At 36.2% G+C, this 17,089-nt stretch overlaps 2 protein-coding genes across 4 annotated transcripts in view; both read right to left on the reverse strand.

The window, feature by feature from the left end:
- Window positions 1-11,730, reverse strand: part of LOC100181794 — an 18,436-nt gene extending 6,706 nt beyond the window's left edge. For 2 of the 3 annotated variants that reach the window (XM_018814756.1, XM_026837760.1), the window contains exons 1-13: window positions 11,428-11,730; window positions 10,821-11,152; window positions 10,303-10,422; window positions 9,936-10,018; window positions 4,176-4,346; window positions 3,980-4,042; window positions 3,686-3,733; window positions 3,465-3,582; window positions 3,198-3,268; window positions 2,761-2,877; window positions 2,193-2,365; window positions 1,520-1,617; window positions 1,159-1,304 (exon numbers count right to left, since the gene is read on the reverse strand). In XM_018814756.1, coding sequence (XP_018670301.1) covers window positions 1,159-1,304; window positions 1,520-1,617; window positions 2,193-2,365; window positions 2,761-2,877; window positions 3,198-3,268; window positions 3,465-3,582; window positions 3,686-3,733; window positions 3,980-4,042; window positions 4,176-4,346; window positions 9,936-10,018; window positions 10,303-10,422; window positions 10,821-11,152; window positions 11,428-11,647 — 1,760 coding nt within the window. In that variant the 5' untranslated portion in view covers window positions 11,648-11,730. Of the gene's footprint in view, window positions 1-1,158; window positions 1,305-1,519; window positions 1,618-2,192; window positions 2,366-2,760; window positions 2,878-3,197; window positions 3,269-3,464; window positions 3,583-3,685; window positions 3,734-3,979; window positions 4,043-4,175; window positions 4,347-5,271; window positions 5,453-9,935; window positions 10,019-10,302; window positions 10,423-10,820; window positions 11,153-11,427 lie in introns of those variants that run through there. The other variant, XM_018814757.2, reaches the window with a different exon arrangement.
- A 1,710-nt stretch (window positions 11,731-13,440) lies between these two features.
- LOC100178665 (fatty acid hydroxylase domain-containing protein 2-like) lies at window positions 13,441-17,026 on the reverse strand. The gene is made up of 8 exons (XM_002129825.3): window positions 16,740-17,026; window positions 16,596-16,689; window positions 16,287-16,378; window positions 15,736-15,857; window positions 15,030-15,235; window positions 14,623-14,728; window positions 14,201-14,367; window positions 13,441-13,738 (listed from the first exon to the last, which is right to left on the reverse strand). The coding sequence occupies exons 2-8, from the start codon at window positions 16,667-16,669 to the stop codon at window positions 13,600-13,602; spliced, it is 906 nt and encodes a 301-aa protein (XP_002129861.1). The 5' UTR covers window positions 16,670-16,689; window positions 16,740-17,026; the 3' UTR covers window positions 13,441-13,599.
- Between the last annotated feature and the right edge of the window lie 63 nt (window positions 17,027-17,089).

Consider the following 17,089-nt stretch of genomic DNA (forward strand, 5'->3'; position numbering starts at 1 on the left):
CAATGGACAGGNTCCAAGCATCAGGTGCACGAGACTAAGGAATCGATTGAGCTTGCACAGGAGCGTAAGCATGTTGACGACTAAGCATAATTACCTGGCCAGTGTTGCCAGATGCGCAGTGCTGCACAATCTTTTTTTCCAAAACAAAAAAAAAATTAACACTTTGCTCAAAATTAATAAAAATAGCTTTTTTTAATATTGCATTTTGAATATTTAAATTCGTGTAATTAACTTATTAGTTATGACCCTATAGTACTAGGTTTTAAATATTCATTGGCAGCTTATAGAGAGCAATTTTCTGTTGTCAACAACCGTATTAACAACTCATATATTGAACTACCTGGTAAGGAGAAGGTATATGGTTACTACCATTGTGTAGAGTAGCGGAAAAGATCGCTGTTTATTTTTTTACGAGATTATTAGACAGAAGGGTATTAGTGACGAATTATAGGAACATAGAACACAGTGTAGGTAACTGCGTACACAAAGAAGTAGGGTGGGGAAGATGGGACAACTTTTCATTCTATTTTTTCGTCCCATTTGGTAACAAACAAAGAAAATTTTAAGATTTATAAAATCGTATCTTCACGACTTCCCATCGATCGTTTTTGATTGTGTAAAACACGATCCGGATATTTAGATATTATGTGCCATAGGTGTCCCATCTTCCCCCACAGTACTACTATGTATATATCGTGTCTTTCAACACAGCGTATGGGTAGTTACTATACGTGCAAGCTTTTACGACAGAAATTAACCAAAACAAACAACAATTGAGATTTACCGTAAGCCACAAATTTTAGCGAGATAGCTAAAAGAAAGATTAATTTAAGTAATTGTGTTTTCAGTTAAATATAAACGTTCTTGAGTGTAAGGAATAAAAAGGTAGTCAAATTCGAGTTCAGTTTTTGTTAGGATTTATCAAGGCGATGGATCACTATGAATAATTAATGATTTATATCTGTACTGCAACATATGGGTAGCGACTAATTGAACAATAATTTGAAGAAATTTATGGCGACATTGTATAAAATATTACGCTATACGTTTACTACATGTATTCATTTTTCCAATTAAAAAAAACGAAAATATATTCTGCGTTTTTATCACATCGGTTCGTGAAGTTTCTCGCATTAAGTTACGATAACTTGCACTTACCGGCTCTGTACGTGTCGATTATATTTCTCCGCTATCCTTTGTAAAGTTTCAGCTATTTCATCGTATATTTCCTGTCGCTCCGGCACGCTTAGCCTGTCTAAGTCTCCCGAAGAAAAAGATAACGAGCCCCGATGGTGGTACGGTGCCTGGAAAATATATTTAGTAATTAAAGGCGTCACGTTTTTTTTTTCATTTTTAACAAAATGTATAGGTGACATTGTCAAAATACAGTTACACTCATAGTCGTTAAACATAAGGAACCCCATTGATTAATGTGGTGAATGCAATATACTGTAAAGCTGTTTTGGAAGCAAAAATATATTTCGTGTGACGTAATTACAACATGACGTCATATACTTACGTCGCCGTCCAATGACATCGCTGGACTTTCACCATCAACTACGTCATCGTTTTTAGATTGTGACGTCACCGTTCTCGTCGGTTCTTTTAGTCGCGCTTCTAAAATAAAGATTTTATTAGAAAAAAATGCCATTCTTCGCCAAAAAAATCCTAAATAATGCCAAGTTTTTTTAAAAAAATCGGTGCTGTTTTTTATTTTGAAATTTGAACTTTATAAAGTTCAGTTGGTGGGAACTTCCTCTGCGTAGGTGGGTCGCTTGGGACAGTACACATATCACTGAAACACGACCCACAACGCGCATCCGCATTAGTCAACATGTGTAATATATTTACACCATCTACAAAACTAGTACAGAACAAAATGGCGAACAAAAGTTTTTATTTTTAGCCACAAAACCAGGTGTTCTATGGGGGTGACAAAATGTTTACCCCAAAACACATGTACCCCATTACCCCGACCACCCTGTTTGGCGTTTACCCAGAAAAACTTAATTAATTTTCAACCAAAACAAGCGCTTGACTTAGTACACAGTCGCAAGCAAATAAAACGTTAGTTTTATTAAACCACAGCGTCTGTAATAATAGCCGTTCATTTAACCTCTGCACCCAGCAGGTACCGCTTATTTTAATCTACGCGACAACAAACACCGATACAGTGAAACTGAAACCCTCACCTTTAGCCTCGTCTTCAACAGCAGCAGGAATAGACGGCAGCGACCTCGACGAATTAGACGATTCGGAGTCATGTCTTCTTCGCATAAATTTAAATAATTTCCTTAATTTTCCACCTTTTTGTTTCTTATGTAAATCCAGATGCTGCGGCCTTGCCGGTGACGAACGCTTATCGCTGAGGAAATTATAATTAATAAAAAAAACTAAAACATAGACATGAAGAACGAGACGGTTTATTAAATTATTACAGTCGTGGGGTTAAATCTACACAGCTGCTTATTAACTAAAGGTCAAATTATACGATATAATGAACGTTCATATATTATACGATAAATGAACGATGAAAACGTGTAGACGTTGTTTTATAATGTCATAGCCTCGTAAAGATTAGTAAAACAGACTATTCGATAAAAACTCGCTTTGAAATTTGGTATTTTGTTAAAAACCAATTCACAAATAAATTAATCTACTCTGACTTGAGAAGTTACAGCTGTTGTGTATTAATATATAAGTGGTTTGGGAAACATTGAATAAGTACTGCTTGCGATTAATCCTTTGACGTAAACTTACTCTGACTTTGGCGATAGATCGGTGGAGTGTCGTCTTCCCATTGACTCATTCCTTTCGAAATTCACACCGAGTCGCGCGGTGGATGGCAAGCTGCCCGACTTGGTCTTGGATAGGTCACTGGTAGGTGTGAAAAAAATCCTTTGTTATGCGATAGAGGCTTACTATCATTATCAAGTGCTTTGAGAAGTTTTTCCGCAACCACCAGCCCCAAAAGTGGTTTTTTTAACAAAACAAGACAGATAGGCAAAGTACTTTAGCCTTTTCCTGTTGTGAACAGTAACATTGCGGCTCGAAAATAACAATTTATGGTTCAAGTTGCAAAATTAACAAAGAAGTTATACACTTAACGATTTTGGGTGTTATGTAAACGCCAAACCCAGTTTAAAGGCTTGGTTGCCGTACAAGTCGAAATATTAATTTACAAATGCAAAACTCACTTCGTTTCGAGCGTAGAATATGCGGCAAAGCTTGAAGACGAGGTTGAAGTCGGCATTGTTTGACGTTTCATCTGAAACGTTATGAAAATGTAAACATTTTAAAAAAGTCAAAAAAACTCTTTAAAAAATAAAAAAGAATGTTATTTACTTTATATATTTTAAGAAAAGCTACAAAAAAGCTTGAAAAAGAAAAGCTTGAAAAAATATATAAAGTATATATTTTAATTAAATGCAAAAAAGCTACAGTCGTGCTTATAATACACCTACCTTTGGGGAAGACCGGTTAAGCATAGATAGACTTCTTAACACGTTTGGGGTGCTACTGCCTTTCATTTTACTTGGCGAAGGCGTTCTTTCACGTGACGGCTGCTTAGACGACGACGAACTGTGTATAATAAACAGTTGTTAAAGTACCGTCTTATATTTGGTCCACTAGCGTGGTAAATCGGTAGTAAAACTGTCAGTTTAAGGCACGTAAGGAGACTAACCCGAAGTCGAATCCTTGGTTGCTTCCAGATGATGATTTGTCTGCGGATCTGTAAATACATTTAACTGTTACGTCATAGGAATAATTGTTTTGGACAAAAAAAGGTTCGTTTTACAATCACTTTTATTGAAGTTTATTGTAAGTTAAATAAAAATATTATTTTCAAAATATTAAATTGTGATGATTTTACACTAAGTCCGAAAATGCATTCTAAATATTGTGTGTAGTAGGAAAAGCGTCGAAGAAATCATTATATAATACATAACATGACGTATATACGTTATGTAAGGCTTACTTTTTGTTTTCTTCTACGGACGTCTGACGTTGTTTGAACGAGTTTTTATAACGTAGTTTCTTTCTGTGAGTGGAAAATAACAATAATTTTTTTTTTATAACTGTATTACGGAATTCTCTAAGATCTCTAAGAAGTTGCATTGAAACGATGTATAGAAGGTTAAGAGTTCAAATCCGGGCTAAGTGAGACAACTTACTTATTTGAAGGTCCTCCCATTATTCTCTTCATTCGATCCCGGAAGCTAATCTTCTTCTCCACCACTTTCCTCTCCTCATTTCCTCCTGTTTCTCTCTTTAAACCATCCTGCTCCTCTTTGGAGAACTCGTGATAATGCAATTCACCGAGAGATGACTTGCGTGACTTTACACTGAAAAAAAGGTAATAAATTAAAATATTTACCCACAACCTAATTACATGAATGTAAATACAGTATTAAAAGTGTCTCAAATACACTGCTCCAATAAACCAATTCGCCTCGTAAAATATGAAGTATACACAAAGACGCGATAAAAGATTTGCGACGCCATGAACCTGTGACGTCACGCGTACAATGATGAAGAATACGTCACAACTAAATAAACAAAACCTACGATTTAATATCTATATACGCGCTATTAAAATCCATAATAGTAGTAATATTACACTTTAATAGTAATTTTAAAACTACAAAAGTCGAACAAATAGTGTAAATAAATGTGATGCATTTTGTAAAAGTTAAATAAAATAAGTTGCGACATTCGTAACTGCTTCAATAAGGCAATGAATGTTTTTAAAGTGGAAATTCGATTATCCATACGCGTGGAACTATTCCATTGAGGAAAACATCGTTAAATTGAAGTCTTTTAACACGCGGTCCTGGATTCCTATTCTAACTACGGAAATTGCAACTTCGCACTTTGAGCAGAGAAGGACTGGCCTTCAATGTAAATATATTAAACCTAGTTACGTCATGTTTGCTTTCAATTCGTTCAATATAGCAATTGAAAACACATGAGTACAACGAGTGTGCTGGTATCAAATTAATGATGTAATCGCTTTAAACAGTTTAAAAATAATTCGGCCAATACAATATATATAATAGGAAAGATGGGACAACTATTCATTCGATTTTCGCGTCCAATTGGTTGTAAACAAAAAACATTTAAAAATTGTAAAACCGTATGCGACTGCCGTACACCGTTTTAAAAACGAGCAGGCTATTTGGATATTAATGTACTTAAGCTGTCCCGTCTTCCTCCACCCTACTATACATAGCGTTGTAAAATAAAAAAAATTTAACGCAGCGAACTAACCTTTGCATTTCTATCCACCTCGTTTTCGCTCGTGTTAAAAAGTTTACACATTTCTACTAAAAATGCTGCATGTAGGAAGCTAGTTTAATATTAAACCTCGAACCTAAAGGTGTTGCAATGAAACTCTTGCAAACTACATGCTGCAATTACAGCATGCAACTCAAAACAGTGTTTCCTATTTTTTTTTCGCGACTACTAACTTTCTCAAAAATAATAAAAAATAAATTTATAAAAAAAACACTAATAAGTTTTAAAACTTTTCTAAAAACCCATTGCGCAACACTGGTATATCGCGAGTCCGCGTGGTCAACACAGATAAATACTACACTACACAAAACTAAGAATAACAACGTAGTAAGCTTGTTGCCTGTCATCACAACATAGTATCGTAAATCTCGTAACCTGCAAGACTGCAGTTCAGCTCAATTAGCATCGCGTGGCGCGCTAACCCGACCGCGCAACAGTTGCTACAGCAAATAAAGAAATACAACCTACGGGAAGAAACTGCCCGTCACCGGAGACAGCTCTCTCGCGGGCTGTCCGAAGAAAAACAACGGCTCGAGACAAATCAAAATCACAGACGATTTAAACAGTTCCGCGCCACGCGACTGGAACAGCGGTCATATTACATGTTTCGCGGCTAGTAACTAGTAATTCTGCCTACACATGGTATATAACAATACTTATGTCTTAACAATGAACCGCAATAGGATTCTGATTTGTTATCCTCGAAGACAGAATCCTTTTTGTCGATTGTTGGGATAACAAAACACATCCGCCGCGCGTAATTCAAATCCGGGCACGATCAAATCAACTTAAAGACTGGTAATCAGACACTCTTCATTGGAATCGAGTGGGTGATAATGTTTAGTCAGCTTTAACACTTGATATAATTAATCAATAAAAATCAATAAGCCATTGATATAGGTGAACAAATACACCGTGGGGAGCCAATACAAGATGTTACGGATTGACTGGTTTATATATTGTAAACACACGAAATGTAGCAACCGTCGCGACATTAATTGCTTGCATGATTCTGTATAAGCGAGCAGGACGTAAAAGCGTGACGTCAAAAAAATGGAAAATCAAAATCAGCCGCCACGTCACGCATAAGAGGCGATTGTGATCAAACAATGGCACTTGTTTGGTAAGAGCTCCTCGAATCGTCATTTAAATCCATTGTCGAAAGCAAAACAGCAGCTTTTTTCGACTAATTACGGTCACAGATATAGTGAGACATACACGGTCGCCAAAACAACGCCTGTCTCACGTAATACACAGCTTTGCAAAAAAATCATTAGCAGAAAATACAAATATACAATTAAAAACGGACGTTCTATCGCAATTTAATTGCGCAATGTATTTAATTCTTGATTTCCAAGTAATAAACGCCACATGCGCTATTGTTTGCGCTGTATGTGTGGTGATCAAAAAGGGAGTACGACATGTTTGGTTCTCGGAACCACGTGGTCTTGAACAGCGCGCGCCAAACGACTCGCGACAACCAATGACAAGTCTTGACATGCCCGCCAAAACATACGACCGAGTGTGACGTCATAAACGATCATCAGCTGTTGCGCCACAAAGAAAAGAGAACGCGAGAGCGATAAGCCTTTGTTCGTTACAAACGTATTACTATGACGTAATTATACATCCGGATATACGGATAATTAGCACACACCAAGTGCAGACAAAAATTAGACACCCCGAAAATGAAAATTCCCCTAGAAGTTATGTAACGTTGTAACACATTGCCGACGTGTGTTTTCATTGCGAACTGTATCTAATTTAAGAAAAGGCGCATTTGGTTTCCAGCTGGCAAAACAACAATGTGAAAATCAAAAGAAACAAAATTAAACTTACTTTTTTGTTACGGTGTTATGAATACATATTACGAATGTATAGGGGCAATAAGGAAACCTAAAGACACCACACCCCTAATTATGGACGGCGTTCGACCGTTGCATTGCGACTCTGAGCGAAATAAACCGTCCAGAACAACGACGCGCGTGTTATTGTGTCTATATATAATCGAAAACAATTGACAGACAATTGAAAAAAGCAAATGTTAGTGGGCGAGGCGTTGGGTTTCAATCGAGTTGTTAAATCGTTAATTCCCTCGCTTCAACGGCTGTGTGTGTCGCAAGAACGGCAGGTGTCGTTTTCCAACATTGTCTTAACAATGAGTTGAATAAAAGGCTGCTGCCTACGCACGCGATCACGATAATTACAAGTAAAACCGTCAGCTAAATACACAAGGCGTTTGGTGGATCCGGCTGCCTTGGCGACGCTGAAACTCAAAACCACAGAGGGTGATTTTGACTATGAGTCATGCTTTGTCCTTGCTTTGCTACCCCTCTGCAAAACTGGAAAGCGGCTATAATATACCCGATTTAGATCTTTCTAATTTTAGAAAAAGTGTTGTAACTGAGGTCTCGTGCGATTTAATGAGACCCTGTCGTGCAAAGCCTTAGTCACGTGATGTCGAGCGAATAACCCACCGACAATGTCGACGACGCCTAAAACTCCCTTTCGCCGTAGCCCCGATTGTGACGTCACAGAAAGTATGAGTCAACGTTCTGGAGCACGCGAGTTGTCGCGCGCTATCGAGCCATGGCAAGATAAACAAACAAAGAAAGCTGGGGAACGAGTTATTGTCTATTCCGTCACAATGGCTGCCACTTAAACCTGCCGCTATTGGTTGGCGCCTTTTCGACCAAAACGAGAGACTTTGGCGACAAGAAAACATGGAACTCGGGATGTATAGGCACGTGATAAAGTGCAGGAAACCGAACATACTGTGAGTCATGCAGCATTGGATTGCTGCAAACTTTTGATGACATATTGACCTGTCTGCGTAACCGCGAAAGCCCCTTTTTCAAAACGCGCCACTTGACTTACCCGTGCTATATAATAAAGAGAAGGCAAAGGTCGCTGGAGGACTTTCGTGTTTGTTTTTGATGACACTTCGCAGTTACCAGATGTGCGAGAAGTGTTATCCGAGTTATAACACAAAGCAGCATCTTGGAGCTTAACTTCGTAATATATCAGTGTAAAAGTGAAGCGTCCACTTGAAAACGTTGATTTGACAGTGATTTACACAGCGCGGTTCGACAACGCCGGTGATAAGACTTCGCGTTCCAATTTCATTACCAGACGCACTAGGAATGACTTGAAGGGCAATCGACACCAATGACTACATAAACTACTTGATATGTGTGGGCGTGTATGTTTATGATTCGTCACCACACAACTTGAAGAGAAGACAATAGCTGGACATATTTACAAACAATATGGACTATGACCTAACGAGAAGCATCGTTTATATTTAGAACGATAAATCAAACAGACGTTCTAATAAAATCAAACTAACAGGTATTGAAATCAATTTAAAATACCCATGATTACAACACATTATCTATTTGCCTTAAATATATTTCATTGCGAAATATAACATTTAAAAATCTATTTGACCACTATTTTACCCGTTATTCTAAAACAAATATTGGAACGGTAGCGCATTGCGACACGATTACGTCAAAGTTGCGCATATACATCACGCAAGAGAAGGGTTATTGGGCTATATAACCACTGTGGTAATACATAGTAACAGTTAGTTCAGCGAATACCACACAGCGAGCCTTACGACTGTATAGTAACCACTGACGTAAATAAACAGAAATTTGAAACGAACTGACATCGTCCGGTTTCCTTAGATGTAATGTTGCGCCAGAGCCATATGTGATTCAGGGTTCAACTAGCGTGTTATATAACGTGACAATGATCTTTCTTATGTTTATTTTAATTTATTACCCCAACATATAGTAGGGCGGGGGAAGATGGGACACCTTTAACGCGTAATATCCAAATATTTTGATCATGTTTTAAACATTTAACAACGGTCTATGGGAGTCGTTAGAATACGGTTTTATAATTCTTTCAATGTTTTTTGTTTATACCAAATAAATGGGACGAAAAAATAAGATGAAAAGGTGTCCCATCTCCCCCACCCTACTATATATAAATCTAATAACCATCAATGTTGTTTGCCTATAACTAATAAAGATTTGGTAGGCATATTGAATGAAAAATAAAGTAAATGGCTTGTAGTTTTATAATGATGTAATAAAACAAATGTTTTTATCAAACCGATACGTAACAACAATGTAACTCAAAGTACATGTTGACTTATATAACAATATCTCTACACTACTTGTGCCAATATATAGATGACTAATCGAAAGTGCCCAAAGATGGGATACTCAAAAGCCAACTTATACAGAGACTAAAATTAATAATTAACAGAACTTTTGTTCAGTTAAAAACATTGTCTGACTCAAAGTAAATATTCTGATACAATGAATTAAAAAATTTCACATAAATCTAATAAATTCATTGTGCTAACAGAATAGGCTATACAAGTTTGAAATCATTATGCCAAAAAAATGTCAAAATAAAACAACAAAATCAACCTTTGGGAGTTTTTGTCTGGTTGTATTTTAAACTTTTAAACAGTAATACATATAAATAAATAAAAAGTAAAAAACATAAAACAACAAAATCAACCTATAGAAGTTTTTTGTCTGGTTGTATTTTAAACTTTTTAACAGTAATACATATATATATAAATAAAAACCTAAATTATAAATAAATAGTAATACCTTAAAGTCTTTCTGATAGGATCTGGTGTTTTGGATGTAAAATGCACTTGTTGTTGTTGTTGTTGTTGTTGGTATGAAGAATTCTGCAGAGGTTGTACATTAGTTTTTGTAGAAACAGTTATTTATAACTGAACAGGTTAAGAGATTGATTTTATTTTTACGGTTCGTATTTTGCTATAATAAAACTTAACCAAATAACTCTACTGTAGTAAACTAAACATTCTACTCAAATCTATTTGTAAAGCTGGACCATAAATGAATAAAATGGGTCTCAAATCTCAATCATTATTCAAGCAACACCTATGTCATGCCACAACATGGTTACATTGTTGTCCTATTTGCTTATAAGTGGAAATGTAGAATTAACCTGTCTCTCTCTTCGCTTTTGATTTTCAATCATGCTAATAACCGACTTTCTCGTGGCTTTTGTGAAACTTTTTCTTCTCGTTATTGTGTTCCCTTCACCACTTGTGCTTGGCAGTGAGTCCTACAGAATAGAAAATTATTAAATTTCCAGAAAACACTATTTTTATAACATGATTGCTTCAACTTAGTGGTCTCTTATGGGTAAGAGTTGTCTAAATTGTCAGCCATGCATTACATTAGTAATACCCAAAAATAATTACCCACAAAGTTACATATATGTGGTAACTCCTAAGCGTGTACGAGGTGTTTAAAACAGAATACATGTGTTATAATGACTTTTACTACATTCATACATTTTATGAATATAATTCATGAATATAAACCCTTTAAAATTTAACACAAAATATACATTCATGAAAGTGGGATCAATTTACCATTTAACAAAAACAGAATCGCCTATCTATAGTAAAAAACATGTACTCAGATAAAATTTATATATAAACAAAGAATAAGACTCACAGATGAAGGTACATATTCCAAGGAATGCTCGGAGTCAATCAATTTCTTCATGATGCCATCTTCAATGGGCATGTCAATGTCATCATTTATATCAGTAACAGATCGTGAAACTTCATAAAGTGGATCAACGATTCTTCTTCCATGACTTGATAGTTCATTCATTGAAGACCGAGATGGTAGTGTAGTTTTAGGAGTGATATTTTTAGCAGGCACACTCGAACGGTGTCTTTTATCCTCCTGGTTCGAAGTTCTTACCAAACTACCTTGTTCCGGCCGGCTTTGCTGTCGTTGGTAAAAGGGAAGGCGGCCATCTTTCTTAAGTTTGTGATAACCTAGAATGATTTAAAAGACTGTCACATGAACAGAGTAATGGGCCATTTCTGGACCAAGTCTTAGGTCTCATGGCATATAACGCGGCAGGACCAACGCAAATAGGGTGTCACAATGTACAAATCACAAAATGAGCAAGGCAAAAACAAGTATATACTGGTAATATACTTCAATTTTACACTTTATTACAGACAAATGATACTTAAATAAGGGTTGACATAAAACTGTGTTCCGAACATAAGCAAGCAAATACAGCAATAACTTTATGAACCTTTACCTTCAGGTTTCATTATAGTGAGGGAGCTTTTTGCATTTTGGCTCAAACTTCTTTTGAGATAGGCATCAACAACCTGTCTTGATTCTTGCCACACAATGGCTTCTTCATCTGTAGTCATTTCATCAGTTTCCACAAGACTTGGTGAATTTTCACTCGAGTTATGGTTGTTGTTAAAGTTGTCACTAAATTCTTGCTTCTTATCATTACGTTTGAAGCTCATACTATAAGAGTCTTTTTGAACTTATATTAAGATTTACAGTACATAAAAATTTCCTAAAAATAACAGTAACCTGTTTAAACAAAACTGTGCCAAAATTACCATAACCGTAAATATAAAAGCTAATGATAACTATTTTTTAATTCTCCTGTCATGTTGTCACCTTTACATACTACTTAGTTTGGGCTATCTTTTTAGATAACATACTTGTAGTTGTATTAACTATGCCTAACTCTGACAGCAACAGTAAAATGTTCAGACACCGGACTAGACATTATACAAGTGTAGCTTTACTTTCCCGCGAACTATGCTTATAAACGATCAATAACCGAAGCGGTTACATAGCAACACCCAGCGCTAAAACTAGGGGACTCTAGAAGTTGTACATATGTGTATAATAAGACTTCCCCATCTAAATATAACGTCGGTGAAAATTACTCATCGAACTCTACGAATGGTGCAAAGTTTTTTTGTTCACATTCACATTAACTCGTATATTCACGAATGAAAGAACAGAACAAAACATGATACACCACCTTTTTGAAACTTGATACCGTTGCTTACCTCAAATGTGATTCATATCAATATGATAGCTCCCATTCGCCGTGTCAACTCACAGGAACAAAAAGATACCAAATATTGTATTACATGCAGTCATCATATCTGTAGGCGCGTGAGTTTGAATGAGATTTTAAAACTTCCCTGATTTCAAAAGGTCGAACATGGAAAAGTTCTGGGGGAAATGCTGCTATAGCAGGACTGGATTCAACTTCCTTTCCAGTTCAAATAGTAAAAATAACTTCTGATGTCATGTTACGTAAGTTCCACTGTCTTGACTTGCAGCATTCACTCTGCATTGTTACACCACATATAAGCCCAGCAAGTCCGGACCCGCCCCAAAATGGAAGTGACCTTAGCCCTAGAACCAGTTCTACAAACTCCAAACAAGACTGTCGTATTATATGAATGAATGAATGAAATATGCAGTGAATAATGTGACGGTAAAGGGTGACATGTGCCTTGAAATACAGTGATATATAGCTTTGACGGTAGATACTTAAAAATGTATACGTTTGCATTGCAATTATTATATATACGTGCTGTTGTACTCAAGGAATACGGCACTCCGTGCGGGGTCGTATTTAATTTAAGCAGACTTCCTTATGATGGTACACGACTTTGTTGAACTGGGAAGCTATACTTGCAATAAGTTTACAGCTCCTATATAGCTGGCACGTAAACAAAGTGCATACAAAAGTTATGACATTTTTTTGCATTATAGGTTTTAAAGCAGTATAGTGTTGATATGAATAAATATTTTTTAAAAACGACAACTGTACGCCCCAATGGTAGCAGCGACGAGGCTTGAACTCGCAGACATGCTAACCACTGCTGGTGTCCCCTCGGTGCCGAAAATGTCGAATAAATCGGCGTTAAATAAGATAAAACGGTGCATTCCACAACACGTAGTTTGTCTCTTCTCGTTTTCTTTTGAGCGGCCAAAAGGAGAAAGAAACGAAAATTTCTTCAGCGCCATAAGTTAATTGGCATTCCAGCGCCTTAAAACTAAGCTGTTACATCCTCGCGGCAATCAAAACCTTCTTCTTTTCATTTATTGCGATACTTGTTTTCGATTTTCACTTATCGTGGTAGTTTCAACAGTGTAAAGATGGTAGTTTTAATGCTTGTTTCGTATTGGATTTTTAATTGCGTAATGGCCGTAGCTTTGCATATTAGATTTGTCAGTATGACGTAATGAATGTCAATAAGTTTCACATCAATATGGATAAAACAAATTTACACGCAAGTCATTTATTACCAGGGAAATCACCCTGGAAATTTTATTTCAGATTAAATTGCAACAGAAAGAAAAATCGAAAGAGAAAAGGGTTTCTTAAATAAAATTACATAAAAGAGTATAGATTCGTTTGCATATTGGTTTATAATTTAAATTTCTATTTTTGTTCGTCTGACCAAATCGGACGAAACGAGAAAAACATGTGATCGAAATCATATATTTTCGTTTTCCTGAACTCTTTACTTGTATCGTGTATCCAATCCAGAAATCCGAGAACTCCAAAGCATTGAGTGAATCTGTGAATGGTATATTTGTTAAGTATACCAACGTAAAAATTTATAGGTAATGGGCAATATAGGCTATATATGCGTTTTCTAAATAGGTTTAGTGCTTTCTTTTGGCTTGCGTATACAGATTGCTTTTTACAATTATTAATGCTGGCCTGTTGTGTACACATAAAATTGCAACAACATAATTATAACAGTTTTCCAAAACAATTGGTGGCCCAGACACTTTATAAAATCTTCATCTATGTATGAGTGGGGGGGAGAGACGGGACACTTTTGGCATATATATCCAAATATCCTGATCGTGTTTTAAACAAATAACAACTTTCTATATAAAAGTCGTAAGGATACGGTTTTATAATTCTTTAAATTTTCTTTGTTTACTACCAAAAAGGTACGAGAAAATAGAATAAAAAGGTGTCCCATCCTTCCCTATCCTATTATAATACAAACGCGTTTAAATCACGTTACGTTTTATGATGATAGTCGTGGAACTCCGGTGAAGGCATGAATGGGAAGTGGTAACCACTGTGGTGAACTGTAGAATAATAAGTTGCCAGCACATACCATAACCATGTCGTCGATATGTGAGCACCAATTAATATTGGAGAGAGAAGTATTGGAATCATATTGACAATCTAACAAAAAAATTAAGATTTAGTTTAGGGTAAGATGGTCTATGTTTTATTCTCTTTTATGGCTCTATATTTGCAAAAACTGAGACAGTGCTGTATTTTTGTCTAAAATCGGCATCAGAAAAAGCTTATAACATTTTGTATAGATAAAAGGAAAATGGTTTCGGAACATTCTCAATCTCATATAACTGGCTTGGACAATCGCCTTAATGGTTCGTCGAAGTGCAATACTCATACTTTTATTAATTCCTGACTTACAACGTGTTCAATAGGATGAACATACACGACTGCCAAACTTATAGGAGCGGTCCATTCATGATGAACTTTGTGAATTCTCTTATAAAGTAACGGATAGTGCATCATTCTGAAAACAACATCAACCATAAAAATAGCCGGAAAGGTGTGTGAAAAAGAACATCCGTGTTATAGTAGGGTGGGGGAGATGGGGCATTTTTGGCGCATAATACCGAAATATCCTGATGTGTGTTGCAAACAATTAACAACGGTTTATGTGAGTTATTAGGAATGAAAAGTTATCCCATCTAACCCAATCCTACTATATAACAACTGTGGCTGCCTCGCAACACGAAGATAAATATAAGTTACATTCATTCATATAAGTTTAAAAAGCAAAGATTTTCAAACCGATTAAACAGTTTGCTAACCTATGCAGATAATAAAATCCAATTTCCTGCAACACCACGAACAAAATCAGCTGTTGTAGCAATTTCGAAAATGTTGGCAAATCCTCAACCAAGTACGTCATACCGAACCGCTTGGTGGCGGGGTAGAGCAACAAAATCATCACTGTCGAAATTAGTTGATTTTTGTTTACGACGGAAATGCATTTTTTGACCATTTTCCACTCGACCTGGAAAGGATTTTAGCGTAAATTTTTGTAGAATTTAACACTTGCGTTCTACAGTTAAGCTGTATTTTGATTAATTTTTTTACTTCAGGTCAAAAATCTGTTTCTGAATCTGTACATTGTAACAGTTAAGTGCTGTTGAAGTTAATGGTTTATTGGGAAATCCTAAACTAAGCTGAATAAATTTAAGAGTATAACATAGGCCCACTGTGAATATATAATAGGGTTGGAGAAGATGGACACCTTTAGCACATAATATCTAAATATCCTGATCGTGTTTTAAACAATTAACAACGGTCGTTGGGAATCCTGCGGATACGTTTTATAATTCTTTAAATGTACGTTTTTGTTGGCTACCAAATGGAACGAGAAAATAGAATAAAAAGGTGTCCTATATTACCCCCTACTATACTGAAGTATAAGTGACTTATTTGTTTATACATTCTTTCATAATGGTCAAGGTTATATAATCTCACATACCGACGTCGTTCTGTAAAACTTACCGGGAAGTTTTTGTCCGGTTGTATTTTAAACTTTTTCACAAAACTTGGTTTAGCAGTAAGATCCACATATACAAAGAAGGCGTTCAGAATCCAAAAAGGCAATCCAAGGGATAGCATTGTTCCTTTAGGATGGAATATCAAGTTACGATCGTCAGGTGTATACAGTAGGTTGGTGTTATAGTAGGGTGGGGGGAGATGGGACACCTTTTCATTCCATTTTCTGCTCCCATTTGGTAGTAAACAAAGAACTTTCAAAGAATTATAAAACCGTATCCTTACGACTCACGTGGACCGTTGTTAATTGTTTAAAACGCGATCAGGATATTAGGATGTTAAGTGCTAAAGGTGTCCCGTCTTCCCCACCCTTTACTATATATTTTTTTTTAATTTTCTTTGTTCACCACCAAATGGGTCGAGAAAAGAGAATAACAATATGTCCTATCGTACCACTTGATATATAGATAATTTTGTAGCAAACACGCACACTATTTTGTGCTCTTGTATCGACGTTTACGACTGCTCGAGTCGTTTACCATTATCACAATATTTACCTGCAGTAAATATTAGGACATGACTATGTCCAAACAAAGATAGAATGCTCTCCCATAGCTTGCAGTAAATAGCGCCAGCGCTTTCAAATCCACTGAAAAAAAGGTTGTTAAAGTAAAATTTTATAAAATCCGTTTTCCTTTTTAGTCGCGTTTTATAACAATTAAGCGATCTGAAGCATTAACACAATAGCAATTTCTGTAACATATTACGTAGATTTACTCAATATTATACCCAGTTTGTTTCAATAGCAAAAGCACTATGAGGCATATATTAGTAGATATTGCAGGACACCGAGACCCAGAATTTACATTTGTTTAATCAGAAATTGCGAGGCAGCGGCAGTTGTAAGAAGACACATCAAAACTGTCCACGGGTGTTTCATGCTCGTCTGTTTTTATTAACCTGAACAAAATGTATATCAAAACCTGGACATTACTGATTCAGTTAAATACTTGTTTATTCTCTTTTGAAAGCAATACATCCACACTTTGTAGCAACCATACACAGACAGACTACAGTTATCTTGATTGGCTACCGCAAGCAGCAACGCCTCTTTGGTTTAACAAGCCAGAGAGGGCTATGGGCCCAATTTAACCACGTTACTTATTAACAACACGTTTGTATACGTTGAAACAATGCACTACGCTGCATTTGAAACATGTAGGTTGTACGCAATGTAATCATCTGCAATCTGAATGCATCGACTAGTGGTGTCTGTATGTATAGTAGGGTGGGGGAAGATGGGACACCTTATCATTTTGTATTCTCTTTCCATTTGGTAGTAAACAAAGAACATTCAAAA

The sequence above is a fragment of the Ciona intestinalis genome, chromosome 14, assembly GCF_000224145.3.
Source record: "Ciona intestinalis chromosome 14, KH, whole genome shotgun sequence".
Classification (NCBI taxonomy): domain Eukaryota; kingdom Metazoa; phylum Chordata; class Ascidiacea; order Phlebobranchia; family Cionidae; genus Ciona; species Ciona intestinalis.